Source organism: Trachymyrmex cornetzi, unplaced genomic scaffold (genome assembly GCF_001594075.2).
Source record: "Trachymyrmex cornetzi isolate Tcor2-1 unplaced genomic scaffold, Tcor1.1 scaffold85, whole genome shotgun sequence".
Taxonomy (NCBI): domain Eukaryota; kingdom Metazoa; phylum Arthropoda; class Insecta; order Hymenoptera; family Formicidae; genus Trachymyrmex; species Trachymyrmex cornetzi.
In genome coordinates this window covers 39,461-66,597 of record NW_017300191.1, presented here as the reverse complement: position 1 = coordinate 66,597, position 27,137 = coordinate 39,461, and the positions used below count along the sequence as shown (strand labels likewise).

Here is a 27,137-nt window from a genome sequence, read left to right as displayed (position 1 = left end):
GAATCTCTGGCATTCCACCGCCTATATGAATTCAACGTCCGGACCGACACGTGCATACCGTGCTAAAGAATTTTTTCCCATGCCATTAATATAATGCGTTCTCTTTCTTTCTACCTTTAACTGGATTCTATCACACGCAACAAAACAAAATGCGAATAAAATGCGTTATATTCGACGTCTATATGAGAATCGCCGATATTCATTTTTAATAACGGCTTTTTTGAGCGACCTGGATTCTCCTTTGGTGGAAGTATCGCAGTAATAATGAATTCATAGTCACATCAATAAAAATCTGTCCTCAATTTTTAAAGATTGTTGTAAAAAATTATCTTTTATTCAAACGTATAAATTAGCGTTGGAATAAAGTAAATAAAGTTATTGAAACGCTTTGTTATGTTAAACGTGATCGCTCGAGTTTTAGTTTTACATATTCTTTATATAGAAATAAATGTTTCTTTGCTTTGAAAACATGTTCGATCTTTATAACGTAGATTCTTACAAATATTTACGGAAATCTGAATTCATATTCGGCCTTCATTAAATAACAAGCATTTATTATAATTATACTCGTGCAATTTTAATCCTACTTTTATTATTTTCGTAATTAATTTTATGATTTAATCATAATTATTGATATATATAGAAACTGGGAATCTACATTGTGAGAAAAAAAGCGAAATATTGAGCAAGCAAATGTTACATGTGATATTTTCTTCAATATTTACTAAATGTAAAAAAATTTGGCTGTGATGACGAAATATATATTTATACGAAGCACATCTCAATTAATTGTAAAAGATAAAATAGATGGTTTATTTGCTAGGAATAAAAGTTTATTTTGTTGTATTTAAATAAGGATTTATTTCAATAGAATAAACATTAGGTATATCCAACGAATAAATTTTGTAGTATTTTTCTAAGTGTACAGTGTACACTGAGAGAAAAATATCGAAGCAAATGTTACTTACAAAATTCGATTGTGATAAAGAAAAAAAAAAAAATATACATTTCTGTAAAATATATCTCATTTCTGTGAAACATATCTCATTAATTGCAAAAAAATAAAATAGATGCCTTATTTGCTAGGAATAAAATTTTATTTCGCTCGTATTTAAATAAATATTTATGTCAGTGAAATAAATATATTTCTCACAAATATATTTTTAGGCATTCTTTTCTCAGTGTATATAGTGTCGAGAATGTCGGACACGTGTAAAAATCATCAGTGACATTTAACGCGTTCGAAAGCACGAGAGAAAGAAGCGCAAAAGCACGTGTTTGCATTCCACCGCGCAGTTTTCACGCCGACGCGGCGCGACGCGATTCAGCCGAAAGTACCGCGAGTACCGTAAAGGTGAATAAGCGGGTCGCGCGCGAGCATCGAATTCCTCGTCTACCAGAGTCGGCATCGTGTTAATTTTCAACATACCCGCGCCTTAATTACATCAACAATTTATTCAGCGAAATAAACAAAGTAATTAAAAATTATCAAGACTTCGAGAAACGTGCGCGTCGCCTTCGCGTCGATCTGTGTCGCGTCGACCGCGTGGCAACAAGAGAGATATTTGCATCTGGCTTGTAGAAGATGTAACATGAGCTATTAATATCTTTGTATTTATAACACATTGATTATTAACAATTAAAATTCGTATTAGACTGACGAGAATGAATCAATGAAGAAAAATTAACTTATTTTCGGTCAAAGTGGAACTTAAGAGCTTAAATAAATTGACATCAAATTATTAATATCTCTCTAAAACGCTTATTGGGATCAAATATTATTAAATTACTTATCTATTTAATATGGGACATTATTACTGTAGTTCTGTTTATAATAGTGTTTTAAGACCAAAGAAGTTTCGGTGCTCGATTTAGAATCGGATATGTATATATAAATTTATTCTGAAATATTTAAGTTTAAGGTGAATTAAAAATAGGTTTATTTTTCTTAATTGACATTAATCATCGTGTGATCAAAATTATTATTAAATTAATTTGAATTTTAGAAATATTTTTGTGTAAATCATAACATTATAATAACAATTAAAACAGTAAAAAAGATATTAATTAAAAAGATATCAGATCAAGAATATTTTTATTAAACTGTAAAAATATCTCCTGCAGCGATCTGGAAATACGTTCATTATTTTAAGACGTAAGTTTTAAAACGTTGTCTTTATAAAATTATATCAAAGTGGATTTTATTTCTTAAGCGTTCATAAAATTTTTGTATCTTTTTGTGGAGTAAAAATTTCTACATTACAACAATACTTCTATTAAAATTGAATTTAAAATCGCAGTTAAAATGTTATCTAGAAATCATATCCTCGCTTTTTCTCTTCTTTTTGGTTTCTCCTGCGACCGCGGTGATGAATTTCCCGAGGAGAACAATTTAATCGGATGTTGAAACAGCATCTTTTCCGATATTACAAGCGGAATCTCATCGCACAGTGCTTCTAGATAATTCGTTCGCATCGATTAATCCGTCTCGTTTATTATTGACGTGGTCGCGTCGCGGTCAGGACACCGCGCATTTCCGGGCTTGTGCAACGGCAATTCAACTGACTAATAAGCATCTCGTTACACGAAATTCGCAGCCGTTATCGTTAAAGTGCGAATTTATTTCGGATAACAGTTTCGAATAAAATTTCGGTATAAAACAACAATACAGACATGACAACTATTTCACAATATTAAAATGGACCAAGAAATTCAACAACAAAATGCCATATTCGGACAAGGTGGGTCTTATCTAACAATCAACGCTACTCCTTATTACTTTCGTTAGACTTTTCTTTTTTAAATGTAGGTATCCATTGCGATCGTTCAAGTTAGTTATATTTCACTTATTTCTTCACTGAGAGAAAAATGTTTGGTATTTGTAACTATAATTACATATCACTATAATTATGATTATTACTGCTATAATAATAGTAACAGTAACTATGTATATAGTTCTAGCAACAAATATAGTTGGCAATCCAAAATGACTATAATTATAATTGTTATAACCATAAAATAGTTGAAATTACCATAAAAATGATTCAAGTGACTATAATTTTATAGTTATATTTGGGGACAACCATATTTTTTATAACAATTATAATTATAGTCATTTTAGGTTGCCAACTATATACATTTGTTGCTAGAACTATATACATAGTTACTGTTGCTATTATTACAGCAGTAATAATCATAATTATATAGTGATATGTAATTACTAATTATAGTTACAAATACCAAACATTTTTCTCTCAGTGTTGTTAATACGATGATTTAAATTAAAAATATTACAATTAAACCGATAATTGATCGCAAAGACGAGGACGCGAGCAATCAGGCTTGCGCGGTTAATTCTGTCCCGCAGCATCTCCTCCCTTTCATCCGCCGAAATTAATCCTCTTTTCGTGAACGTGATCGATTTCGATCCCGACGTCGCGCGACGCGACGCGACGCGCCGTCGGTGATCATGTCGTCAGTAGGGCCACAGAATTCTAGAAGGGGGTCATCATACGAGGCCGTCGAGCGGCGGGCCAACCGAGAGGCGAGAACCAGTATACCGGTGTCGTTCTGCGCAGACTGAACGGAAGGAGCGAGAGGCGCGCGTCGGAGGATCCACACGAGAGAGCGACGTCGCCGTACCGTTGTTCGTAAATAAACGTTACGCAGTCGTGACGCGTTGCCGCGCGGTGCTGTCGCACGGATTTTTCACGCGGAGTGCAACGCGAAGGTTTACATCGAAAGGATTGTGCACGGGAGTTCCGGCTCGCCGGCATCGTCCTCGGGAAACGGATATACGACTACGATCGCGAGGTGAGTTCCGCGATGAGAGAAAAATCTTTGGTATTTGTAACTATAATTATATGTTACTATAATTATCATTATTACTGCTATAATAATAATAAGAGTAATTATGTATAGTTGGCAACCTAAAATGACTATAATTATAGTTATTATAACCATAAAATAGTTGAAATTACTATAAAAATGATTCGAGTGACTATAATTTTATAGTTATATTTTGGGACAACCATAAAAAATATAACTATAGTCATTTGAATCATTCTTATGGTAATTTCAACTATTTTATGGTTATAATAATTATAATTATAGTCATTTTAAGTTGCCAACTATATACATAGTTACTGTTATTATTATTATAGCAGTAATAATTATAATTATAGTAATATGTAATTATAGTTACAAATACAAAACATTTTTCTCTCAGTGCGGCTTTTAGTGCAGGATAAACGAAGATAACCGCGAACGATTTTGAGGATTTTCTCGATTTTTAAACGTTATTGCGCACATAAATTTTATTGCAATATTTTTGTGTGTGTATACAGATCTTTTAATATTTAATGACATTTTCACACTTCCTATTTCTTTTGTAATGTCGTGTTTTTGTCACATATCGATGATATTCAATGCAATTCTTTCAATATATTTGTGTTTTACGTATACTACTTGTTATTCGTTTTTTTATTTTAAATTGATAAAAGTGAATAAATATGTTTTCTGTTATACGTAAAATTTACACATTGACAGAACTATTGAGATAATAATTTTGTAGTTTATCGAAAGTTAGAAGAATTATTTGTGAAAAGTAAAAAAAAAATGAATTGGCTGTTTGTTTATCGATAGTTCTATCAAATCACCGTTGTATTTTTTCTGGAAAAATACAACATATTGTTGCATGGAACTAATCGATTGTTTGATATATTTGGTTGGGTGAATAAACGATCAATTTTTCATAAAAAAAATATAAAAAAAATTATAAAGCATCGGTAACTTTCTAGCAGAGATTTATTCCCAACACGGCGAAAAATTCTTCTTTCTCATCACGAGACGCTCGCTGATTTATTTATGAGCGCGGAGAAATTCTTTTCCCTCCTAGAGAATACTTTCCAGGCCGCGATTAGAATGAGGCTTAAATGGATCCATATTCCACGAATAAAGGAAATATCGGAAGAACTTTATCCTTTTTCTAAATGGCGTTTAAATCGCGCTTCCGGAGTGAAGCTTCGATATTCAGCTTGCAACTGTACGTATAAAAGTTTACGTTTCGGTTTACGTACTCATATTTCACGGAATATACGGGAGTACAAAACTGCGAGAGTTACTCGTTGTTTAAACAACTGAATAGTAAACTGCGCGTTTTGATATTTATGAAAATAGCAGGACTGAAACAATGAGTTTCCGCCGTTGTATGTACTTCTAACTTTTCCAACGTTTAAATAGAAAGTGACGGATCCGAGATTTTTTTATAGCCATTATCCGTTACCAGTACATCAGCGAGCGTCTCGTAATCAAACATTATTTCCTGCATTTTTGCGGTAAAACTTTTCATGTAAAGTATGCATATATATTACACGCATCGCCACCTGAAAAGTTCAGTTATTTATTATGGACTCTTGAAGCGAACTCTTCACGATTTCCTCACGCAATATTACATGAATTACATTAATTTTTTTTAAATATATGTAATTTAATAGAGTTTCACCTAACTCATGGAAAAAAAGTATCATACATTTATGCGCTTTTCGTCTCTGAAAAAAAAAGATGCATAAATTTTATTTTTATATATTATGTAATTTATCTGCATTCGCAGAATGTCATAAATTTTTTTGATAAATTTTTACACAAGTCGTTTTATTGTGCCAGCACAGAAAATAAAGATTTGTTAAAACAACGAAAAACTTCACTGATTTAGCAAATCTGCAGTCGTAATATACGGGCTGCTTCAAATTTTCTATGTTAAAATAGCAAAGTTATAGAGCTAATAAAATTAGCGATTGTAATCATATTTGTTGTAATAGGGGGGACAGCAAGTTTTTTAATACAATAACTTTCTATAAAAATCGATCCAATAAATAGATCGAAATTCTTAACGAAACGTGCTAACTAAGATATCTCACACTTTTACTGCTAATAAAGAAAACTTGTTACATTGAGAATTTTCATTGTAGGAAAAAATTAGCTAAATTAGTATACCGATAATTACTTGCAGACATGATCTCTTTCTTATCCGTCAAATCTTCTTAGTTATAGATGCTGAACTCGCGCAGCCAGCTTTAACTTCGCTGGACTATCCAATCTATTTTTTCCGTGCTAGTCGACTAATTCCTCGTGTAACCCGTTCGCGCGTATATACTTTCTAAAGCAGCGGAGGAATGCGATACCCGTGTAAACGCACGTTTTCCCGAACCGTGCCCTGCCCGTTCACGCTCGCGCGTGTGCATCTGCAGATTGCACCGCTAAGAATTTTCAAATAGAGTGCGTCGTCGCGTAGCGGAATCTTCGCCTCGAAGCACGACAGAGTTGGACAGAGTCGCCGTTTGTTACCGCGTTGTATAACGTTTTCTGTTTCCGCGATATCCTCGTCCTCGCACATCGCACGACGCGGACGTGAAAGCAGTTTCTTTTTTTTTTTCTTCACGCGTGCTCGTTCCATCGCTATTCCGAGGAACTTTCGACCGAGTAAAACGGCAGACATGCTCGAACTTGCGGGCATTAATATGTAGTAACCGAATTAAATTCGTCGTAACGTGTCGTAATGTGTTCCGCAATAGTTAGGTAGAGTGAAAGGTTTTATTTTCGCAATTCTATTTTAACGATTTTTATTCCAGTTTCATTAATTTGTTCGACAATCTTGTACGCAACTTTTGCAAATTCGAATCTTTCCCAAGGAACACACACCAAGTCGAGAGAAAGTCAAAATGACTATTTTGACGTCATGAAAGTTTCTTTATATAGGAGATGATCAAAATGATGATTTTTTTTGGTTACAAAACTTGACAGTTTACTGACGTTGAGGATCAAAAGAAAATCATTTTGATATTTTAATTTTTATATGTTCCTTATATTCTCTAAGTTTCTCTCGGAGTAAAATCTCATTCCGAAAGAGTTGAACTGCCACTATTGAAAAATTTGCTCTCTTGAATAAAAGTGGCAGATTTTCACTCTTTTTTTTTGGAGCGAGATTTATTTCAAACGAAAGAAATCTCACTCCGAAAGTATAAAATCTGCCCTAAAAAAAGAATTAAAATCTGCCACTCTTATTCAAGAGGGCAAATTTTTCACTCTTGAATAGTGGTAATATTTTAACTTTTTTGGAGTGAAAAATAATTATATATAAAGGCTCTTGTATCAAGACATTTTATTGTTATACCATCGAGACATTTGTAAGAATTGTCGAAAAATTTTATTATTATTATATGTCTATATTTTATATTTAAGTCTTTTCGATCATTGACTCTTATATGCCCTTTACTTAGATTTTTATTTTTTAGAGCGAGATTTCAATCCAAGAAATTTAGAGAGTGGGTTTCGTTTCTTAACTATTTGTAACACTTCTGTATTGGCTGTTCAAAGAGAATAACAAGATGTGACGTTTCGATCGACAAGATGAAGTATCAAAATTTCGGCGAAAGGGAATTTTTCAACGCTCCTCTGTGCTCTTCTGCAGCAATCTGCAGTACTTTGTAGTCGCCTGGCTGATAACACCCGTCGCGTTACTTTCAAAAGCACACAAAGAATTTCCAATAGCGTTGCGCGAGGAAAATAGCGGCGCGCTCGTAACTTCCGACAGGAGAGAACGTCGGTCTATATCCTTTATGCCTCTTTCATTTTTTTCCTTTTGTTCGCAAGCCGGCTTCGAATATAGAAAATTTTAAATATGATTTGTTGCCTACAGTCCGCTTTTGACGGCGATAAAATAAAAATTGAAATTGAAAGTGCCTTTTTCTATTTCGATCGCTCGCTATATAGCTCCGCCACTTTATTTCGAAGACTTCATGTAATATTAAAGAGATGAAATATATGTACGTAATAAATCGATATATAGGGAATATTATTTCAATTATATTTTCCAACTACATTATATTGAAGTTTAATATTTACATATTTTCTCTCCAAATATAAAAAGAAGGCGAAACAAATTTTCTTAATATTTTGGTGACTTAAATTTAATAAGTTTCTCAAACTTTCGCAAATTCTAAAAGATTTTGTTGACTTTGCATCCGATATGAAATGTCCGATACAAATTTCTATGCATACATACATGGTTTGGAACAAAGATTGTTGATTTATTTTTTACTATTGATGGTGATGCGATGTTACAGAAAACATTACGATGTTTTTGGAAAAAAAAGGGACTCGATCGAATGAGAGAATTTCTCTGGCGTTTTGTCCCGTGGGAGAAAGCGTCCGCGGGTAGAAATCCATGGGTCGTCGTCGTTGGTTTCGGTGCAACCGAGTGTCGACCGGGCCAGTAGTCGGTAGTGATTTTTATCTCGTGGTGGAAAAGTTTTCTTTTTCGTATCAACTCGCGCGTCCCGACTTTGTATGCACTTTGGTTTCCGTCACGGGGATTACGTGACGATAAAACAAGATAGTTCACACGGTCTACGAAAAAGTATGTCGTATTCGAATGCAACATCTTGTGGGAATCACAATTGTTATTTCGATTAAAATATGTGGAATCGAGATAAAACTCAAATTGCTTTAAGTAATTTTATTTATTTGCTTATTATATTCATATTCTGTGTTATTTATGTATACTATTAATTCGAACATAACGCGCGAATTGTTGTTACAAAAAAGAATATTAGTATAGTTGAAAAAACACCACGCGTGAGATAGTATAATGCCTTTTTCTCTTTCTTTGTTATTTAGATTTTTGTTTTTTCGAGGAACGCGATTTATTTTACAATTTATATTATTTGATTTTGTGATAATGTTATCTTGGAATTTATTTTTGCTTTTGATTCTCTCTTGTCTTTTGTTTCTATTTTAGTGGAATAATATATTTTTTAAACAGCGGAATAATACATAAGTTCTCAAAATTTCTGGTATTATATTTGAAGTACCGAAACTGATGTGTCTCTTGACAGACGACTGCTCCACATTATTAAGCTGTCCATCATTTAAATACATCGAAATATGCAAAATATGTAAAATATAGTCGTGACTAAAAATATTAAGCACTTTATTATTTATACAGTTTTAATTAAAACATTTATTTATGTAACATTTGCTGTTATAAATTATTCTTTGTTTCAAGAACCCTTTTAATTTATAATGCCTGTAATAGATAACTATATAGATAAAAAAATTCCAGATAAATATAGGTGCCTAATATTTTCGGCCATGGCTGTATGTCTGGAGTATAATTGTATCTATTTTAATTAATTCAAGATTAAACGGTATATATTGCATTATTTTCTTAAAATACCTCTTTTGTATATTTTAAAAAAATTTTGTATCTTTTTAATTAGTTTTTTTTTTATTTAGGTTTTTCGCCTATATTTATTTGAAATCCGGTTCTGACAACCAAACATCCGTTACAATTTTCATTACAGTTTAGCTTTGTGAAGAGATGACACACTTCCGCGCGGTTCCAGCCGAATAAAAATTTGCAATGGTGCACAAAAAACGACCCGTCCATCGAACCGTTCTATCGCACATTTACTCTTCCGGCCGTTTGTATTCGGGAAACGCGATCTGGAACGCACATCACCCAAAGGTATCCGTATAATCTACCAGTAACCTGCTGTGGGAAATTGAATGTTATATCAGCGTGCTAATCAGATCGGAACGACCAGCGTGGCGGGCTGGGCGGCCTACAACGCTTCTTGCTCACATCGATTTACATGGATGCATCTGCCTTTACAAGATATCCAAAAATCAATGAATATTAATTTCAATCACACTTTTTTTTGCTCAATTTGGATATAATTTTTTCTTATCGAGGATTAAGAAAAATAATCGTTTAATAAATTTTTCAATTTTTAATCATATATTTTTTTACACATTTTATGACTAAGCTTTGAATTAAAATGCTATTGTTGTTATAACTAAATGTCGAATTTCTGTTAAGTAATGTCTGCTTAAAGTAGTTTAAACTAAAAAAAATGCGACTTCAACATTTATTATTTCTTTCTGAAGCTTGGTTCGCCAAATTCTCGTTTTAATCGTTAATTATTTAAGAGTTTGACAGTTATAGACGTCTTGACATTTTCCTCGATGGGAAATCAATTCCAAATCTGGTGAAGAATTTCCATTGAAGATATCATTCTATGTAAATGTGCTCAATCGTCATTATATATTCAAACCGAACAGGATTGAACTCATATCGATTATATCTCCATGCTAGGAGAATCAATTCTAAATTTTCACTCAGCAAATAATAGAATTGGATAAATTTTGCTTTACAATATGCTCTTTTTTAACAGCTCTTTTAAATTTTTCATTATAATCACCACACAAAAATTATTTTTTAAAAATTCAAATGTAATTCTTTAATAAAACCTTTCTGTTATTGTTATGTATTGATTATTTAAAAAGGAAGAATAAAAAATTTATGAATAGAGAATAAGAAATGATAAATAAGTATATAAAACATATTACACAGAGTAATCTAATTTTAGACTAAATTGTAAAAAATATTGTTGGAAAATATGTATCTTTAGTCTTTAGTATTTTTACTTGTTTTGCAATTTTTAGTCTTAACCAACTGATAATAGTTTTATTTCACTTTACACAAATAAATTGTTTAATGTCTTGAAAAAGCATGTTGCCACATAGAATACGAATTTCTAATAATAAATAATAATAAATGATAGAAAGTACAATGCAAGCTTAACACGAACTTGACGCGTTACGAAAAAAATTTATATATGGAACAATATATGCATTATTAATAACACGATAGAAAATTATAGACTACGTCGGCTGCCATTTTGGCTGGTGCAAGATCAATGTACGCTGTTCTCGGATATACTGTGCAATTAAAAGAGATAAATCGCACGCGTAATTCTAAAGAGCTATCGACGAAGTTCCTCCTTATTAAGTATGCGATGTACGTTCTCCCATATATTCATTTTGCGTAAGATTTAGCGTGCCTCCGCCGGATTCTGACAATTACGAGAGGCCCGTCTCTGGTTTGTGGTATTCGCCATAAATTCGAACTTTAGAGGATCGCAGAAGGGAGAGAGTTTCGTTCTAACCCTTGGTATTTGTGTGTACATTCAATTAAATATTTTATTTAAATCGTAAACTAGACTGAGAAATGTTTTTGCGAGCAGGGTTATATATTTTCAGGGGTACTATTTAGGATTTCGTGACTAAGTCACGCAGTTTGAGAGAGAAGCTCTATCTTATTCCCATTCGTAGGCGTAAATATTGCAAAGGCTTAAGGGGCACGTTTTAGATAAAACCAACGAACGAATGTACCTATAATATTTTCGGAGATATATTATATCCGGTTTATAGAAAAGAAAGAAGGATAAAGAATAAATTTTTTTATTTAACATAAATAAAGAAATTTCAACTTAACATAGGTTTCCATTAAAGCATATAATAAATAATCAATTTATATTGTTAAAAAAAAGAAATAAAATAAAAAATATATGCATAATTACAAAAAAATATACAAAAACGCAAGTGAGAAAAAGAAAGTGATAAACAATATAGAAATGGATAAATAATATTTATCGAAAATAAGACAAAATTTTCTAAGAAATTGTCTAATTCTCTAAAAATAACGCGACAATAATTTGGATAAAAACATAAAGTAACATTTGTTATGAGATATGCGATAATTTTTATAAATTGCATATAAATGTAATTATGCTGTAATGATTTAATTTTAATAGAATCGAAGGAAAGCACCGATGTCATTAAACAAAGGAAGCTCGAGATAACTTTCGCGCGTAGGTAACTGTTTCTGCGCTACTATGCAGCCATTAGGCAAGTGCACTTTACGTTCGAGTGCGCAATTTCCAGGGTGAAACATCAAAACTATTATTATTCGAATAAAATCATCACTTAATTCGACGATATTAATCGAAGAAAATATAATAAATTTTTGAAAACTTACACGCTTTAAAAATTAAAAGCTCTTTTTGAGTTTTGTATGAAAAATTACACTCTTCAAAAATTAAAAGCATTTCTCGATTAACTATAGTGTTAAACTTTGATATTTTTTCGTATTTTAATTTATGTACGTACCATATTCAATTATAATACTGATTTAAAATTGATGCTGCTTTAAAATATGGTAAAATCAATTACGTAGAAATAAATTTTAAATGCCATAAAATTTTATAAATTTTGCATATTTGAGGAAGTTTCATCCTGATTCATTAAAAAGTTCCAGGTCATCCAGTAACTCAATAATGAAATATTCACATTTAATAATAACATCACATAAATGCCAATCTGCGAATAGCAGTTATTTGTTAACATTGTCGCCACTAAAACCACATATTGATGTTTATTACATGACCACGCCACATATTGTTCGCGAAGAATGTAAAGGGATACAACGCCCGATGTTCTGTTTTTCTTCTTTTCGTGCCAACAGATCGGAGTAAACCCACTCCTTAATTCTAGTATATACTCGGTGTGGCTTCGACTTCTTTTCTTATTCACGCAATTCCGGCGACTGACGGCGAGATTCTTCCCCTGGAAGAGATCTTCCACCTGCCTCCTTTTACAGGCAGCTTCCTTTTTTTTGTCTCCTCTTTTTCTCACGAAAGTATACCGACGATGACGCATTTGGGAATCCATACGACACGTCGCGACACAATAGAAAGTTAAAGGCTAAGATTCGGAAGGAAGACGCCGATGACGACGAGTGACCCACATCCGGTGGATCAACTGTGAGAGAGTAGATGTATGCAGTCGCTTGTATGAATCATTGAAGAAAATATCACCAATTGAGTAGAAACTCGGTGCTGGAGATGAGAGTACCGTCGAACCGTTCGATAACCAATACTGATTGAAAAGCGTGGAGAACGCACTTTAGAGCGTAATGAAGCCCGTGATTATAGTCTTCTGAATTCAATTGCTTGTTCAACAATAATGATTATTACATTCGACGTATTACATTCCGTTCGAATAATATTTCAAATATTTATCGTATCATATTCTGTGTATAACATTACTGCATTACATTGTGATGTTTACTCTCTCAAATACGCAAACGCGGCAAAATTGTTTCATGCGACAGAAAGACTGACGATTAATTATCTGACTATGGATCGACTTCCTCACTTATTCTTTTATTCCCAGAAATTACAATACATTTAATTCATAATGTTAAATTATAATCAATTTGAATTATTTTTAATCATTTCTGTCGCTTGCTACTGCTTTTGTTTAATATGCCGTTAATTTAAGTAAAACAATTTAACTTTGAAAAATTTATTCTTATTTAAATGCATACGGTAGGCGGTTTTTTATTTACTTTAAAACAAAGTAATCATAGAAATAAATCGATTTATATTTTGATACACGTGAAAGTTAAAAATAACAAAATGTTATTTAGCTCAAGGAATTGGGTTACCATTACTTTTTGCAATCTAACAGTGTAACTGGGACTGAAAAATCTAATACGACGGCGGTCTGATGCGCTTTTTCTAACAGCTCGATAAATCTAATTTTAAGGTTGAAAGAGTTTATCTTTTCTTCTATTCTCTTAGCTTTTAAAAACACGGAGCTATTATTGCATTTAATTCTTGAATTATATATTAGAATTATTGTATTTTATGATCTAAGACGCGCGTCTATTATATTTTAATCAAATTTGAGTTTTGGTTCTATTTTCCTATCCCCTATATTTTCAATCTCACAAATAATTAACAAACTTTTAAATAAAATGTGAACAAATGTTAACGAAAACTTTCTCGCTCGATCGAGCTCGTTCTCTTATTTAGGTCGACGCGAATATGTCTGTCTTTTATCTCTCATGTTTTTATGAAAGATAAAAATTATATCTTTTCCCATTTAGCGCAGATTATTCTCTCGACATTTCAAAGATCGCAGCGATGTTGCAGCTTTTGTGTTGCATGGACTATCTTTAACCACTACATTTTTAACAGTAAATTCTTTTGCATAGTTGCGGGAAAAAATTGAAAAGCGGCTGTATCGAAATAAAATCCGGGTCGTATCCTCTTCATCTCGATTGACGTCATAAAATGAAAGTCCAAAAGAATTTCGTTGATAATTTTCGGAATAGAGAAACGTTCCGCGTTCGTTAAACCACGTTTATCGCAACGCGTAGAAATCACGTCTCCGTCGGTCAACAACAGACTAATGATTAATCTGGCATAATCTGGATGCGATTGCTCCATGTAATTGCCATCACGCATCAAGAAGTGGCATGGCGTTACGGCCATACCCCGCTATCGTTGCATTATTCATGTCTCTCGGCTACACCCTAAATTCGAGGACTTCCCAGAGGATGTAACCGCCGCAACGCACCGGTAATTTCACCGTCGAGCAGCCTTGCCAGCTATCGCCATATAAATCACGAAGTACGGTGCATTAAAGACGATCCCGTGAGGGGAGAGATAGACTTCTTTGCATTATAGAGTTTAGAATCGAAAATGACATTTAAAATATTTATCACATATTCACAAGTATAATTTTCAACGGTATTGATTATGCAAAGCATTCATTCCAAACAGTATTAATCATCGCAATTCTTATTTTTTATATTAAATCAGATATTCTGAAGTATTAAATCGATGACCTAAATGTTAAATATTAGTTTACGCAACTAATATTACCAATGTACGATAACGATGTTGTTATTAATGACAATAATGAGTTCACATTCCTACGCACAGCAATAGCAGCGACGTTATATTCAATATATCACAATCAGACAATATATTGGCTAAAGTTTAGGTTTCAATCTTTTTGTTATTTATAATTGACGGTCATGCGAATTATATGTATACTGAAGATAAAATAATCGGCAAGTTGTAAACGAGGGCATTTGTTTGTTGATGATAGACATGACGAATAACATGATTTTCGCACATAATAACATTATATCATGTAAGTTAATCTCAATTTTTAATTTATATCTGTATTTATATTAGGTGTTGAGCTCAATTCCTGCCGCTCGCTTAATTTAAAACAATGTTCCACACCTTTAAAAAATCTAAAAAAAAATTTTTGTAATGTAATACGCTAAAAAGTTTGACACACTTTTTAGCATATTACATTAAAAAAATTTTTTTTTAGATTTTTTTAAAGGTGTGGAACATTGTTTTAAATTAAGCGAGCGGCAGGAATTAAGTTCAACACCTAATAATTAAGCTAGTACTGGTAAATAACATACGATAATGTAGTGTTCTAGGGAGCACATTGATGTAACTTAGTAACTAAGAGATATTGATAAGGATCCGCGCGATACAAGGATCGAAATATTCTAATACAATAAAGAATTTGATACACAATTATATCTAGTGTTTGGACTCGATTTGGCATTGAAACACATATTGATTTATTCATCCGAGTCAATAATCAAGAAATTTCATATTACAATATATTGACCTTAAGATTGTAATTACGCTGACGGTAGACAAGAGACGAGTTGCTATGATTCTTTTACTTTTATTTTTAATTACGAGTTTCCTCCGAGGAACATCTCGGGATGATTACGACGGGCGCGGCCTGGATAATCGCTGCGATGAAAAGAGACGATACGTCGCAGCCAAGCTTGTAACGACATATAAAAAGGAAAAGGCGAGTAAAAGGAAATGAAAAATGGTTGGACAATTCGTAGATCTAAAGTCGCCTTCGGCTCATGAATAACGTAGGAGAGAGCGCATTAGAATATTCCCCGCGGCATAACGAATAAGGAGACATAACTTCCATTGTTATTCTCCGGGTTTTAAAGGGGAGGGCACCGACTCGCGTTGACTACGAAAAAGAAAGAAAAGCTCCACGTCGGATAATGATATTTTCGCGGAGATGGTGCACTTGAAAGAAAAGTCAACGCGGAATCGTCATCTATTTATTAACAGTGCATCGCATTAAAGCGAAGGACAGAGTTCCAGTTCTATTCTCGTTTCGAGAGAAGGGAAAATGATTGTGTGGGAGTACAAGCGAGACTCCCACAGCACCGTAATTAGGATTCCTATCCGATTATCGCGACAGCTGGAGGTCGTATTTTAATCAAGACGCAATTGTTACTGTTCCAGGTAATAGCGGCCGGTTCAAAAATTACTTGATGCGCTGAGGATGCGCCGTGATTTCTACAACGGTGGGCTTGCCTGCGCCGTTGTGTGGGTGTCGACTTGTCTGCTGCTTGTCCTCTCGTTGTCGACATCGACCATCGCCGGTACGTTCTTTATTCTCTTTCTCTCTCCCCTCTCTTTCTCTTTGCTTCCTTTTTTTAGCGCTCTATTATTTACACCTCGTTAATTAGGCTCGTCTCTGTCCAATATGCGCTCATATAAACTCAAAACTTATAAAAATAGATAAAACAATTGCGAGAGGATATCTTTCAAAAGTGAATTGACATTTTCATCGTAAATTTCGATTCGCACAGCACCGGATGTCGCTTTAATCATTTTTTGTTATATTCATAGCTATATCTGTTTTTTTTTGTTAGCGAATCAATTCGTTTTTACAATAATTTTTATGTATACATATAAAAGAGGAAAATTGTAAAAAAAAAACGATGTTCTATTATCTCTTCTTTCGCTCTTCTTTTTCTTTTGACAAGTTAAAGAGTAATATTCTATTTGGTTTTTAAAGGGATTATTGATTAATAGAAAATTATCTGTTTGCAATAATAATTAAATATTAAAATTGATAACAAATCTAACGTTCCGTTATTGAAAGATGCACAATAATTTTGTTGTCACGAGTAGAAACGTAGAGATCATTTTCGCGCGTAGCTTCGAATTCTAAACTCGACGACAAGATTATATTGATTTTGATGATCGATAATCGTACGCTTTACGTACTTCGTGCGTACAGTCGAGTACATCAGAATTGCACGCATGAATTGCACGTGTGAATTGTATGGTCATTAATGTACATGACGTGGACATATAGATGATCGGGAACGCAGAGTACCTATGTATATATTCGATATAATGCGATATCGTTGGCTAGAAATTTCCCATGCGATTTCGTATTCCGGCAATCGATTCCCATTCTAATGTGTTACAGCAGGATGCATGTCGTCTCAATAAATATCGAGGGCAATCCGATTTGCGTGCCAATAACAAATTGAATTTCTCCTACACTATTAAAATACGTCCCTTCATCTTTTCTCCTATCTTTCCCTCTTTTACCAGGGATTTGAAAATATAGGATGCGCGTTGGCTCAGCAATGTGTTACGTTAAATCCATTTTTACGCTTATTGAAATAAAATAAAGAATAACGGGTTTTTAGAGTATGTGTTTCATATATTATTCATATACATATATACTCTTAAAAATTTATATCTTATATATATATATGAAAATTTATATATTATATATGAATTTTTTATTTTTATTACATACATAAAATTATATACACTGTTAAAAATAAATTGTTAATTTTAACATTTTTGCATGTCTCAGAAAGTCCACTATTCGTCTTTAAATTAAAATTAACATTTTATTTTTAACACTAAGTATGTATAATAGAATCCTGTTGTGGGCTCTATTACGAATATCGTGACACTGTTTGGATAGAGTACAACAGACGAGAAAATCCGCGAGTAATGAATCGAAAATTTGGATAATTGATGCACGGTATAAGTCACCTAAAAATTCATTTGGATTTTTATGAAACTTTGTTTCGACAATGTAAAAATACATGTCTAAAAATGTACATGTTATAAACGGCTGATTGATAGGCAATGCATACGATACGTACATCATACTTGAGAACTTTCGCTAGAGGACACCTAAATAGAATATCGGATGGATTTTCTTTTCGTGTACGCCCATCCGAGCCAGACACTTTCTTCATTTGTCAGACGAACGTGTATCACTGTTCCGTGTATTAATATGTGTCATGTAACGGAACGCGTATGGCAAGCTCCCTTTACATCGTGCATAAATATGCACGAAAGTTTAATTCTTTGAGTTTAAAAGATTTATATTCGTATATTTCTTTTTAATCCTTATCGTTTATTAATATTTTGTATTTTATATATTAATTTTTCAAATCAAAGATTTTAATTAAAGCTAAAAAATATTTAAAAAAGATTTTAATTAAAGCTAAAAATAATTAAAAAAAGAAATAATATATATAAGATAATATTTATTATAATAGATAATTTATTATAATAGATATTTATTATAATAGATAATCGATCATGTAAAGCATTTTGTATTTGTGTTAAAAGTGGTCTATTTAAATCTTAGTTAAAATTTTGTTGATTGTTACTTTAATTTCGCGCTCTTGCAGTTTTTACCGATTTTAAAAGGAATTTTTGTAAATTTTTTTCTATATTTTTTTTCCTATTTATAAACACTCTTCGTTCGTTTTTATTTTCTTTTTTCTTTTTTGAGTACTCAAAGGCATTCACTATTACGGTGCCTTCTTGAAACGCTCTCGTAGCATGTTAGGTAAGTATAGTAAGTGTGGCAGTAGGATGCCGAGGAACCGTTATCCATCGACTCCAGCTATTTTTATTATTATCATCGTCGTTGTGCTACACTTTTAGTCTGAGCGTGTTCAAAAACGTCACCTCGTCTTCTCATCTGAGGAAGCGCCTTATTTCTCCACTTTTATTAAAGCGCTTTTTAATGTCGGTAACTTATTAAGTCAGCTTAAATCCGGGTTCAATATGGTACTTGATATACACTTCGTGTCGCTCCGCTTTCGATAAAAAATTTCTATCTCTAACTTATTTTTCACCAAGAATTAAATAATTTTGATTGACTCTAATCTAAAATCTCTGTTATTCTTGACTTGCAAAACACTACTTTTTGGACCTGATGTTTCCGGAATATTAATTTAAAAAGTTTTGCCTTCTACATGTCGAAAATCATATTGAGTCCTTCTCGGACTAAGTCGTGGTACTGTGACCCAGAAGATCGAAAATTTATTTTCAAAGAAAAAATTCAACTTATCTAAGATATCGTTAAATATCTTGGATAAGTTGATATCGAAAGTCTCTATGTCATTATTTGAGTAATTCCAAAACGTTTTGAAAAGTGAAATAAATCTAATTATCAAATCCTAAAAAAATGTGAATATAGATTTAACATCATAAGTCATTAAATCATTTTCATTATGTTGATGTTGGTGTTTACATCAATACCAACATGACGGTGAGGATTATATTTTTATAATGAATACTTATATTTTTATAATGAATAATGAAAAATCCATGATCAATTAATGTTAAATGTAACTAAATAATAAATAAAATCTAACCAATACTAAAGCAGGAAATTATATCTAAAATATATTTTATAAATTGTAAAATTATTCTAATTTCTTATCTTAAAACCGTTCATACGAAGACCGAGTTTCACTCTGATTTATGCATAATTTACAGAGCCGTTGCTGAGAGTCGCCGGTCGATGTCCGTCCCTCGTTGAACAGAACGTGTGTCCATCGAGAGCACCGACCTGCGAGAATGACTACCAATGTCAAGGCACGGAGGAACGTTGCTGCAAGACTGCGTGCGGTCTCCGCTGCGTCACAGGCGAGCTGACTGGATGCGAGCAGTTGGAGTTGGCGGCTGTGAGGAGGTCGCGGGCCCTCGGCGACCGGGGTCCCCAACAGTTCATCCCGCGATGCAACAATGAGACCGGTGAATTCGAGAGGATACAATGCGAGCCGCACGGTCGCAGCTGCTGGTGCGTCGACGAGATCGGCGCCGAGATACCCGGCACCAGGGCGCCCAGCAAGAGTGTCGTCGATTGTGACAAACCCCACAGTTGTCCAGCTCACAGTTGTCGGATGCTCTGTCCTTTGGGATTTGAAGTATAAATTCACTTTACGTTTGTCGCATTTAGTTTTTAGTTTACAGTTATCAGTGTTGAAAATGTCCAAGAAGAAGAACTTTCTTTTTGTGCTGAAGTACATCTTTGTTACTTCTGTAGTTATCATTTATTTACAGTTCGACAATGTTAAACTTTTAAACATTTCCTCCATAATTGTTGATCGTTCAGTTTTGCGAATGTTGATTTATGACATTTACTCGTAATTTCTAGTAAATAAAGTACGGTTGTTAAAAATATTTAAAGATATATAAAAAGAAGAATTTATAAAATATATTTTTAAATAGAATTTTATACTAGATACAATTGATTGCTTCATACCAAATAATCTTGGTTTATGATGCTTTTCGCATGAAAAGATCTTTTCAATGCTGACACTGAAAAATTCAAACGCTTTTGTTAAAATATCTAAAATATCTACGTTTTCTATAGATCAATGAGGTCACCGGTTGTCGCAAATGCGAGTGCAGGGATCCCTGTCGCGGCGTTACCTGTCCAGGAATTGGACAGACATGCGAACTAATCGCTGTGAATTGTATTCGAGAACCATGTCCTCCGGTACCCAGCTGTCGGAAGACCAGGTCCTTATCGACAATCTGTCCGGCAGGCGAACCTTTGCAGATCACCGATTCACCGCGGCCGTTTCTTTGTGGCGACACGCCAGGTAAACCAACTTGTCCACCGATGTACAGCTGCCTGGTGGAATACAAACAAGAATACGGGGTCTGCTGTCCGGCCAGCGTGAAGATACAGCGGCCCGGCACATGTCCCGCGGAGGAATCGACAATGAGTTCGTGCGGGCCCACCTGTCGCTATGACCTCGACTGTCCCGGGCCCCAAAAGTGCTGCAACAACAAGAATTGCGGTGGTAACGTATGCGCGATACCTGGAGATCTCACCGCATGCCATCGCGACCGCATGCTTGCCGAGATACTCAGTGTCTCCGAGCGCCAGGGTCGTGGTTACATTCCGCAGTGCATGGAAGGTGAGGAACAGGCCATCAAATATTCCTATCGATCGATTTGTGGTCGAATAAAGCTTCTAAAATACGAAATAATTATATACAGATGGAAGTTTCCAGTCGAGGCAGTGTTCAAGAAATGGCCTCGTCTGCTGGTGCGTAGACGGTGACGGTAGAAAAATATCCGGCTCTATGGGGCCTGCCGAAAAGATTGATTGTAGATCGATAAGCAAAGCACGTTCGCTTCCGGCGTCTTGCACGTCTCAACAGTGCGCCCAGGTTTGCCAATACGGCTTCAAAACGGACGCTTCCGGTTGTTCGACTTGCGAGTGCGATGATCCATGCGAAGGGTAAGCATCACAACACAGTAATAATTAATATTTTATTTATGAGCTAAAGCTAATAAATTATAAATTGTTTATCTGATATTTTTTATTCAATATAATTATATTGATTTTACACACAAATATCCAGTGTCGATATTAACTTCCCACTTGATTAATCAAGCAATTATTTTTATAGATTTCCGTGTCCTGAAGGGCAAGAATGTATCTTAAAGCAGGAGAATAGCTGTCCCGATTTTCTATGTCCTACAAAACCGGAATGTAAACCCAGAAAGACCTATAAGAGTCCTTGTATCGTCGGTGCACCGCTGATCGATCAAGATGGAAACGCTGCAACTTGTTCTACTAACGAAACTTGCCCCGACAGTTACAAATGCACGATGGTACAGGAAGCCGATCAATCGGTATGCTGTATGGAAACATCCAACCCTGCAAAGGCACCCACAAGTAATAATTATATAATAAATAATCAGAAATAAAGTTAATTCCGTTCCCTATAAGCAAGAAACATTTTGGAACATTTTAATAACATTGCAGCAACGTTACAATATTGAAATGTTCCAAAAATGTTTCTCGTTTACTGGGTTATAATTATAAATAATATTTAATCATTAATAACGATAAGTAAGAATAACGACGAGTTGGATTGAAATATATGTTCAGAAATTAGAATCATGAAAACGTCAAGCTTTACTCCACGAATTTCACAAGAAAACATTTTTAGTGTGCGAGTATCTGCGGGATTTCAACGATCGCATGGAGGGTACGAGGGAAGGAATGTCCCTGGCAATCTCTGCACCTCAGTGCGAGGAGGATGGCAGTTACAAGTCTTTGCAGTGTTACAACAGTACCAGCTGTAAATGCGTGAACCATCGCGGAGTGATCTTAAAGTCCGACCTGGACTCAGCCGCTTCAGCGGACTGTGAAGCCATCAGGGAACTCACGCAGATCTGCAAGCGTTTGTACTGTAATCTGATCTGTCCGTACGGCTACGAGGTGGACGCAACCGGCTGTGAGCAGTGTCGTTGTCACGAGCCATGCCGCGATGTCACCTGCGGTTCGCACGAGACCTGCACGATGATCGACGTTAACTGTGGCTCGAACGAGTACTGTCCAGCGGTGCCAGCATGTCTCACGACGAAACCGGGCCAATGCCCGTACCTCGTGCCGAGCTCATCGAGCTGCGAGCTGCAGTGCAGCAATGATCAGGAGTGCTCATCCGGCGATAAATGTTGCTCGACCGGTTGCGGCACGCAATGCGTGGCGCCGGTCATGGCCACAGCTTGCCAGCATGCTCGCGCGGTCGCTGAGCACGCTGCCAGGGAGTCAGGTGAGCCCGCGAGAAGGACCTACATACCTAGGTGTGACTCCAACGGCGCGTTCGAGCCGGTGCAATGCCATAGCGGTATGTGTTGGTGCGTAGATGAGGAAGGCAAGGAAGCGGCGGGCACTCGGGTCCTCGAAGGAATCGTGCCGCGCTGTAACACACCCTTGAGATGCCCAGAAATCGATTGCAAGCTCGACTGTCCGGATGGCTTGGAACTGGACGCGGACACAGGCTGCCCGACGTGCTCGTGCCGCGACCCGTGTCGCAGCGTGACTTGCCGCGGCGAGAACGAGGCGTGCCGGATGGTGGAGGTCGCGTGTAGTGCACCACCGTGTCCCCCGGTACCAGTCTGCTTACCGAAGAAGGACAACCCGTGCCCGAACAGCTCACCGTTACTCGAGCAAAACGGCTCGATCGCCACTTGTGGGCCACATGGTCATCATTGTCCCTCGACGCACAAGTGCGAGCTGTCGCCGTTGGACGAGTACGCGGTGTGCTGTCCGAAACCGCGTGAGGTCTGCTTCGAGCCACCCCGAAGAGTACCTTGCAATCCGAGCGTTGGCTTCAACGAGACCGAGAGATGGTTCTTCGATCCGGAGCGCAATGAATGCCGGCGCAAAAACGAGTGCACCGTTGGTCACAACGACTTCTCCAGTCGACTGGTGTGCGACACAGTGTGTCCTGTACTGTCGCAGTGCGAGAGACTGCGCGAGAAGAATCTGAAGCGATCGCAACGACTTAAGCAGCCCACTTTCCTGCCCAAGTGCAATCCTGATAGTGGAACGTGGGAACCGGTGCAGTGTCTGGAGCACGTTGGTGTCTGCTGGTGCGTGAATCGTAAGGGCCAGCCAATTAAGGGTTCGCTCACCCGAGCCGCCGAGCCAAAGTGTAACTTCCGGCAAGCAAGACGCGGTGGCAGAAGACCGGAATCGCAGGAGATAGATCGTGAGATTCAAGCGATTATGGAGGACGCTCTGCTAAACTTGGAAACGGACGAACGGCAAACAGGAAAGATTCTCGGGACCAGATGTCAGGCGATGAAGAACAAAGGTCACGTGCCTACGATATGCGACCCACAGGGTAGATTTGAGCCTACACAATGCGCTGGTGATACTTGCTGGTGCGTGGATGAAGCCGGCAATCAACTAATTGGATCTGAGCCGTTTGTGAAGGGAACTAATATTTGCCGTAAGTGGAAGGTTTTTTTAACTAAAACTTAGTTGAAATAATTTGACAAGTATATGATTAAAATATGAGTTAAATTTGAATTAAAATTTTATATTAAGATCTTTTAACTTTTCAATTTAAATATGAAATAACAGAGTAAAACAAAAGATAGGATTAGTATAGAAGAGACTGGAGCCAGTTGTCCATTATACAGGGAATGATTGTCAAAACGCTTATAGGTAATTCAATCAATATATGTAATGTGACCAGACGTTCCGATTTCGGCGGGATAGTCCTGCTGTTCCATGTTAAATGCCTCGATTTTAGCAAAAAGTAGCGAAAAAGTCTCGCTGAAAAATATTTTATATTTTGCCAAATTATAGAATCATAGAATATGTATTCGCTTCCAGGAAGTAATGCAGCAGTTGAATGAATTTTCTCTGCAATGAACGAAGTATGGACAGCAGAAAAAAGTGAACTTTGAGTTTATATTCTAAAATTAATTACAAGCATATTGATAACAAAAATTGATTTTGATTTCAGTTGCCAAGAATTTTATATATTTCTTAAGTACTTACCTGACTTATTAAAGCAAATAATTTAGAACGAAATTAAATATAAAATAAATAATTGTATTATTTTTACAAAATAAATTACTATTATTGTATTATTTTTATATCCATATCTACCTCCTCCTCAATCCCACTTAATAAAGTTCCTATTTAGATCTAAAAATATCTGGTCACATTAAGTATATCTGATCACATTAAGTATTAATATATGTCATATTAATATATTAATATATGACAGGGGATTCTCTTCTTTTAACTATAAATTACTGAGATGTAATATTAATTTATTATCAGTGTGGTTAAAAGTAGGGATTTCTCTTTAACGTAGGGAATTTTTACTTCAAAAAGGTGTAGGGAATTTTAAGTTAAAAAAGACCAAAATGTAAGGACTTTTAATCTTTAACCCTACGCCTTTTTGAGGTAAAAACTCCCTACGTTAAGGAAAAATCCCTACTTTTAACTACACTGTTTATTATATAAAATGATTTGCGCCAAAAGTCGTGCATATTATTTATAACGACTTTTTAAAAAATGAAGTTGTGAATAAATTTTTCTTATCTCTTTTTTGTCATTTGATATTATTAATCGCATTCCCTGTAGTAGAAAAAGTAGAAATGGAATGCCTTAGATAATTTTTGCTCTGTAGTTATTAATTATTATTGTAACAAAGTTTGTGAATATAATCTTTTTCATTAAAAACGGGGTGTATTAACCAAGATAGTCGGGATTAGTTGCAAGTCGGGATTAGTTGCGTGACAGTCAATTTTAGTCTCTTTAAATCAATCTTTTTTGTAAATTTGTAAATTTAATCTCTAGAGATTAAATTTACAAATATAAATGTTTTATATAGATATTAATGTTCTTTCATTTTTCATATAAAAATTATGTATATATATATATATATATAAATTAAATATATAAAAATAAATTACATTTTTGTATGATTAAAAAATAATTATTTTATTTATAAAAATACTATACTATTATTTTTTAAAATATAGAACTAAAATAAAAATAAAAATTGTATTTTTTATGTATTATGTACATAAAGTATGTTATTGCTAATTCTGGAATGTGTGACAATCAAATTGGAGTAAAATAATTATTACATTTTTTCACAGCTTTAAAATCATATAACTTATTTGTACGATGATATATTCAAGAGCAATATATTTTTTAATACCTAAGGGATATATTGCAACGTGTTAAAAAATCTTACTTACATCCACTTTTTTAAAAATGTAACCATTGAAAAATTGTAACAACCGATCCTGATCTCTCCGCTCATAATATGACAGTCGCACGTATTTCTCTAAATACACGCGCGTATTTCTCTAAATTAAAATTCTCAATTATAAATTTTAACAACAATTCTTTATTGCAATTTAAACATAATATCTGTTATATTATTTAGTACCCACTCCGGTCGAAGCTGTTGAAGTAACGTTACGTTTCCCCGGTCGATTCCTCGCCAGCGACGAGAAGCGATTCGCTCGAGAGGCCGAGAATTTTCTGCACGAACTAGGTGCGAGACTCCGAAAAGACATACGAGTAGAAATCAATCAGGATTCGGCAATCTTGAGCTTCGAGATTGTCGGCACGAACAAAGTAGACGTGGCGTTCCATTTAGAAGAGCTCACGCGAATTCAGAAGTTGTCCTTGCTGGGTTCGTCTGCGGATGCGACGACCTCACGTTTTACGCACCGCTCCACACCTGTGGCAACGCAGAGCCGGATTGTCACACTGGAACAACGTGAGATCCTCACGCAAATGGAATCGCCGTTCTATCAAACGGCTACAATCGTACTCGCGGCGAGCAGCGCCTTCATTATTAGTAGTCTCGTTATTCTGCTAATGTTGTATCGCAAGAAGGTAGAAACTTTTAAAATTTTGCTGAAGATATTAAACTCTTTAGAACTGACAGTGAGGGTCTAAGCACAAAAATGGTCATAATTCAGTTGTGAAATGGGAGTCGTAGTCGTAGATCAATGCACAATGTTTTAGTCAACCTATATAACTACGACTTATGTTCCACGATTTAGTTACGTGCTTCTTTCTTAATTGTTTCTCATCTTTGTGCTTAGGCCCTGACTCTATTGAAACCTTTCAATTATACCCTTTATGTTACATTTGCAAATTTGAACTATTGTTATATTGAAGTAAATTTAGTATTCACGTACATATGTTCTTATTATATTGAGTTACATTGTTTTGGTTCTTTAAATTCAATTAGTGCTTTTTAATCAATACAAATTAGATGAGTTTCATGAATCCAATTTTAATAACAGTGTCACAAATTTTGATGTTATTTTCGGAGTACTAAATCTGTAATATCTTATGTTTAGCAATCTAAATGTACATGGAAAGAACGATTTTGTTGAAGTATCTAAAAATTTAGCTAGATATAGATCTAAAAATAATTTTATTGGACCGTCTTAATAATTTGGTAGGAATGTCAAGCATGATGAGTATAGTACTACAAAAAGTTTTCATATTCTAAAGTAGCCTACATAATTATTTTTTAATGGTCTAACAAAATTATTTTTAGATCTGTATCTAGCTAAATTTTTAAATATTTCAGTAAAACTGTCTTTTCCATGTAATTATATCCTAATCTGAGTTTCATTTAATGTATTTTTAGCATCGTTGAAAATTATTTACGATACGGCCATCATTAAATTTTCTAAATAAATCTTGCAGATGAAGCTAAAGGATCCCTCGAAAATGTTTCCAATGGATCAACATTTCCTCGCTTATAGCCAACAGCCTGTTTACGTGATATCAGGATCGGAGCAGAATGAGAAAGAAAAGGAGACTGCGGCACAGCAGAAGCTAGAGAATATTCATACATCGGACACTATTGTCGGAGCATAAAATGATTCGCTTTTTACATAGATAATTTCCATCTTGTACGATAGTGATTCTTAAACTTCTTTTTCCAGGGGTGTACTCAAATTATAACAATTAATAATTCTTTAATTCTTATACCTTTTCCTATCTCTGTA

General features: G+C 34.8%; 1 protein-coding gene across 4 annotated transcripts; it reads left to right on the top strand.

The window, feature by feature from the left end:
- Positions 1 to 3,566: 3,566 nt before the first annotated feature.
- LOC108769098 (cysteine-rich motor neuron 1 protein) lies at positions 3,567 to 27,122 on the top strand. 4 transcript variants are annotated; one of them, XR_001940533.1, is made up of 9 exons: positions 3,567 to 3,813; positions 16,002 to 16,141; positions 19,314 to 19,744; positions 20,194 to 20,746; positions 20,829 to 21,072; positions 21,245 to 21,513; positions 21,791 to 23,581; positions 23,716 to 23,799; positions 23,971 to 24,020. XR_001940533.1 is itself a non-coding variant. In XM_018519900.1 (9 exons), exons 2-9 carry the CDS (start codon positions 16,042 to 16,044, stop codon positions 27,004 to 27,006), a joined length of 4,020 nt encoding a protein of 1,339 aa, XP_018375402.1. In that variant the 5' UTR covers positions 3,567 to 3,813; positions 16,002 to 16,041; the 3' UTR covers positions 27,007 to 27,122. The 4 variants fall into 4 exon arrangements, 3 of the variants coding, with proteins under 3 accessions (XP_018375402.1, XP_018375403.1, XP_018375404.1); XM_018519900.1 differs by lacking the exons at positions 23,716 to 23,799; positions 23,971 to 24,020 and adding exons at positions 25,547 to 26,004; positions 26,833 to 27,122; XM_018519901.1 differs by lacking the exon at positions 23,716 to 23,799 and having other exon boundaries at positions 23,971 to 24,106.
- Positions 27,123 to 27,137: the final 15 nt, after the last annotated feature.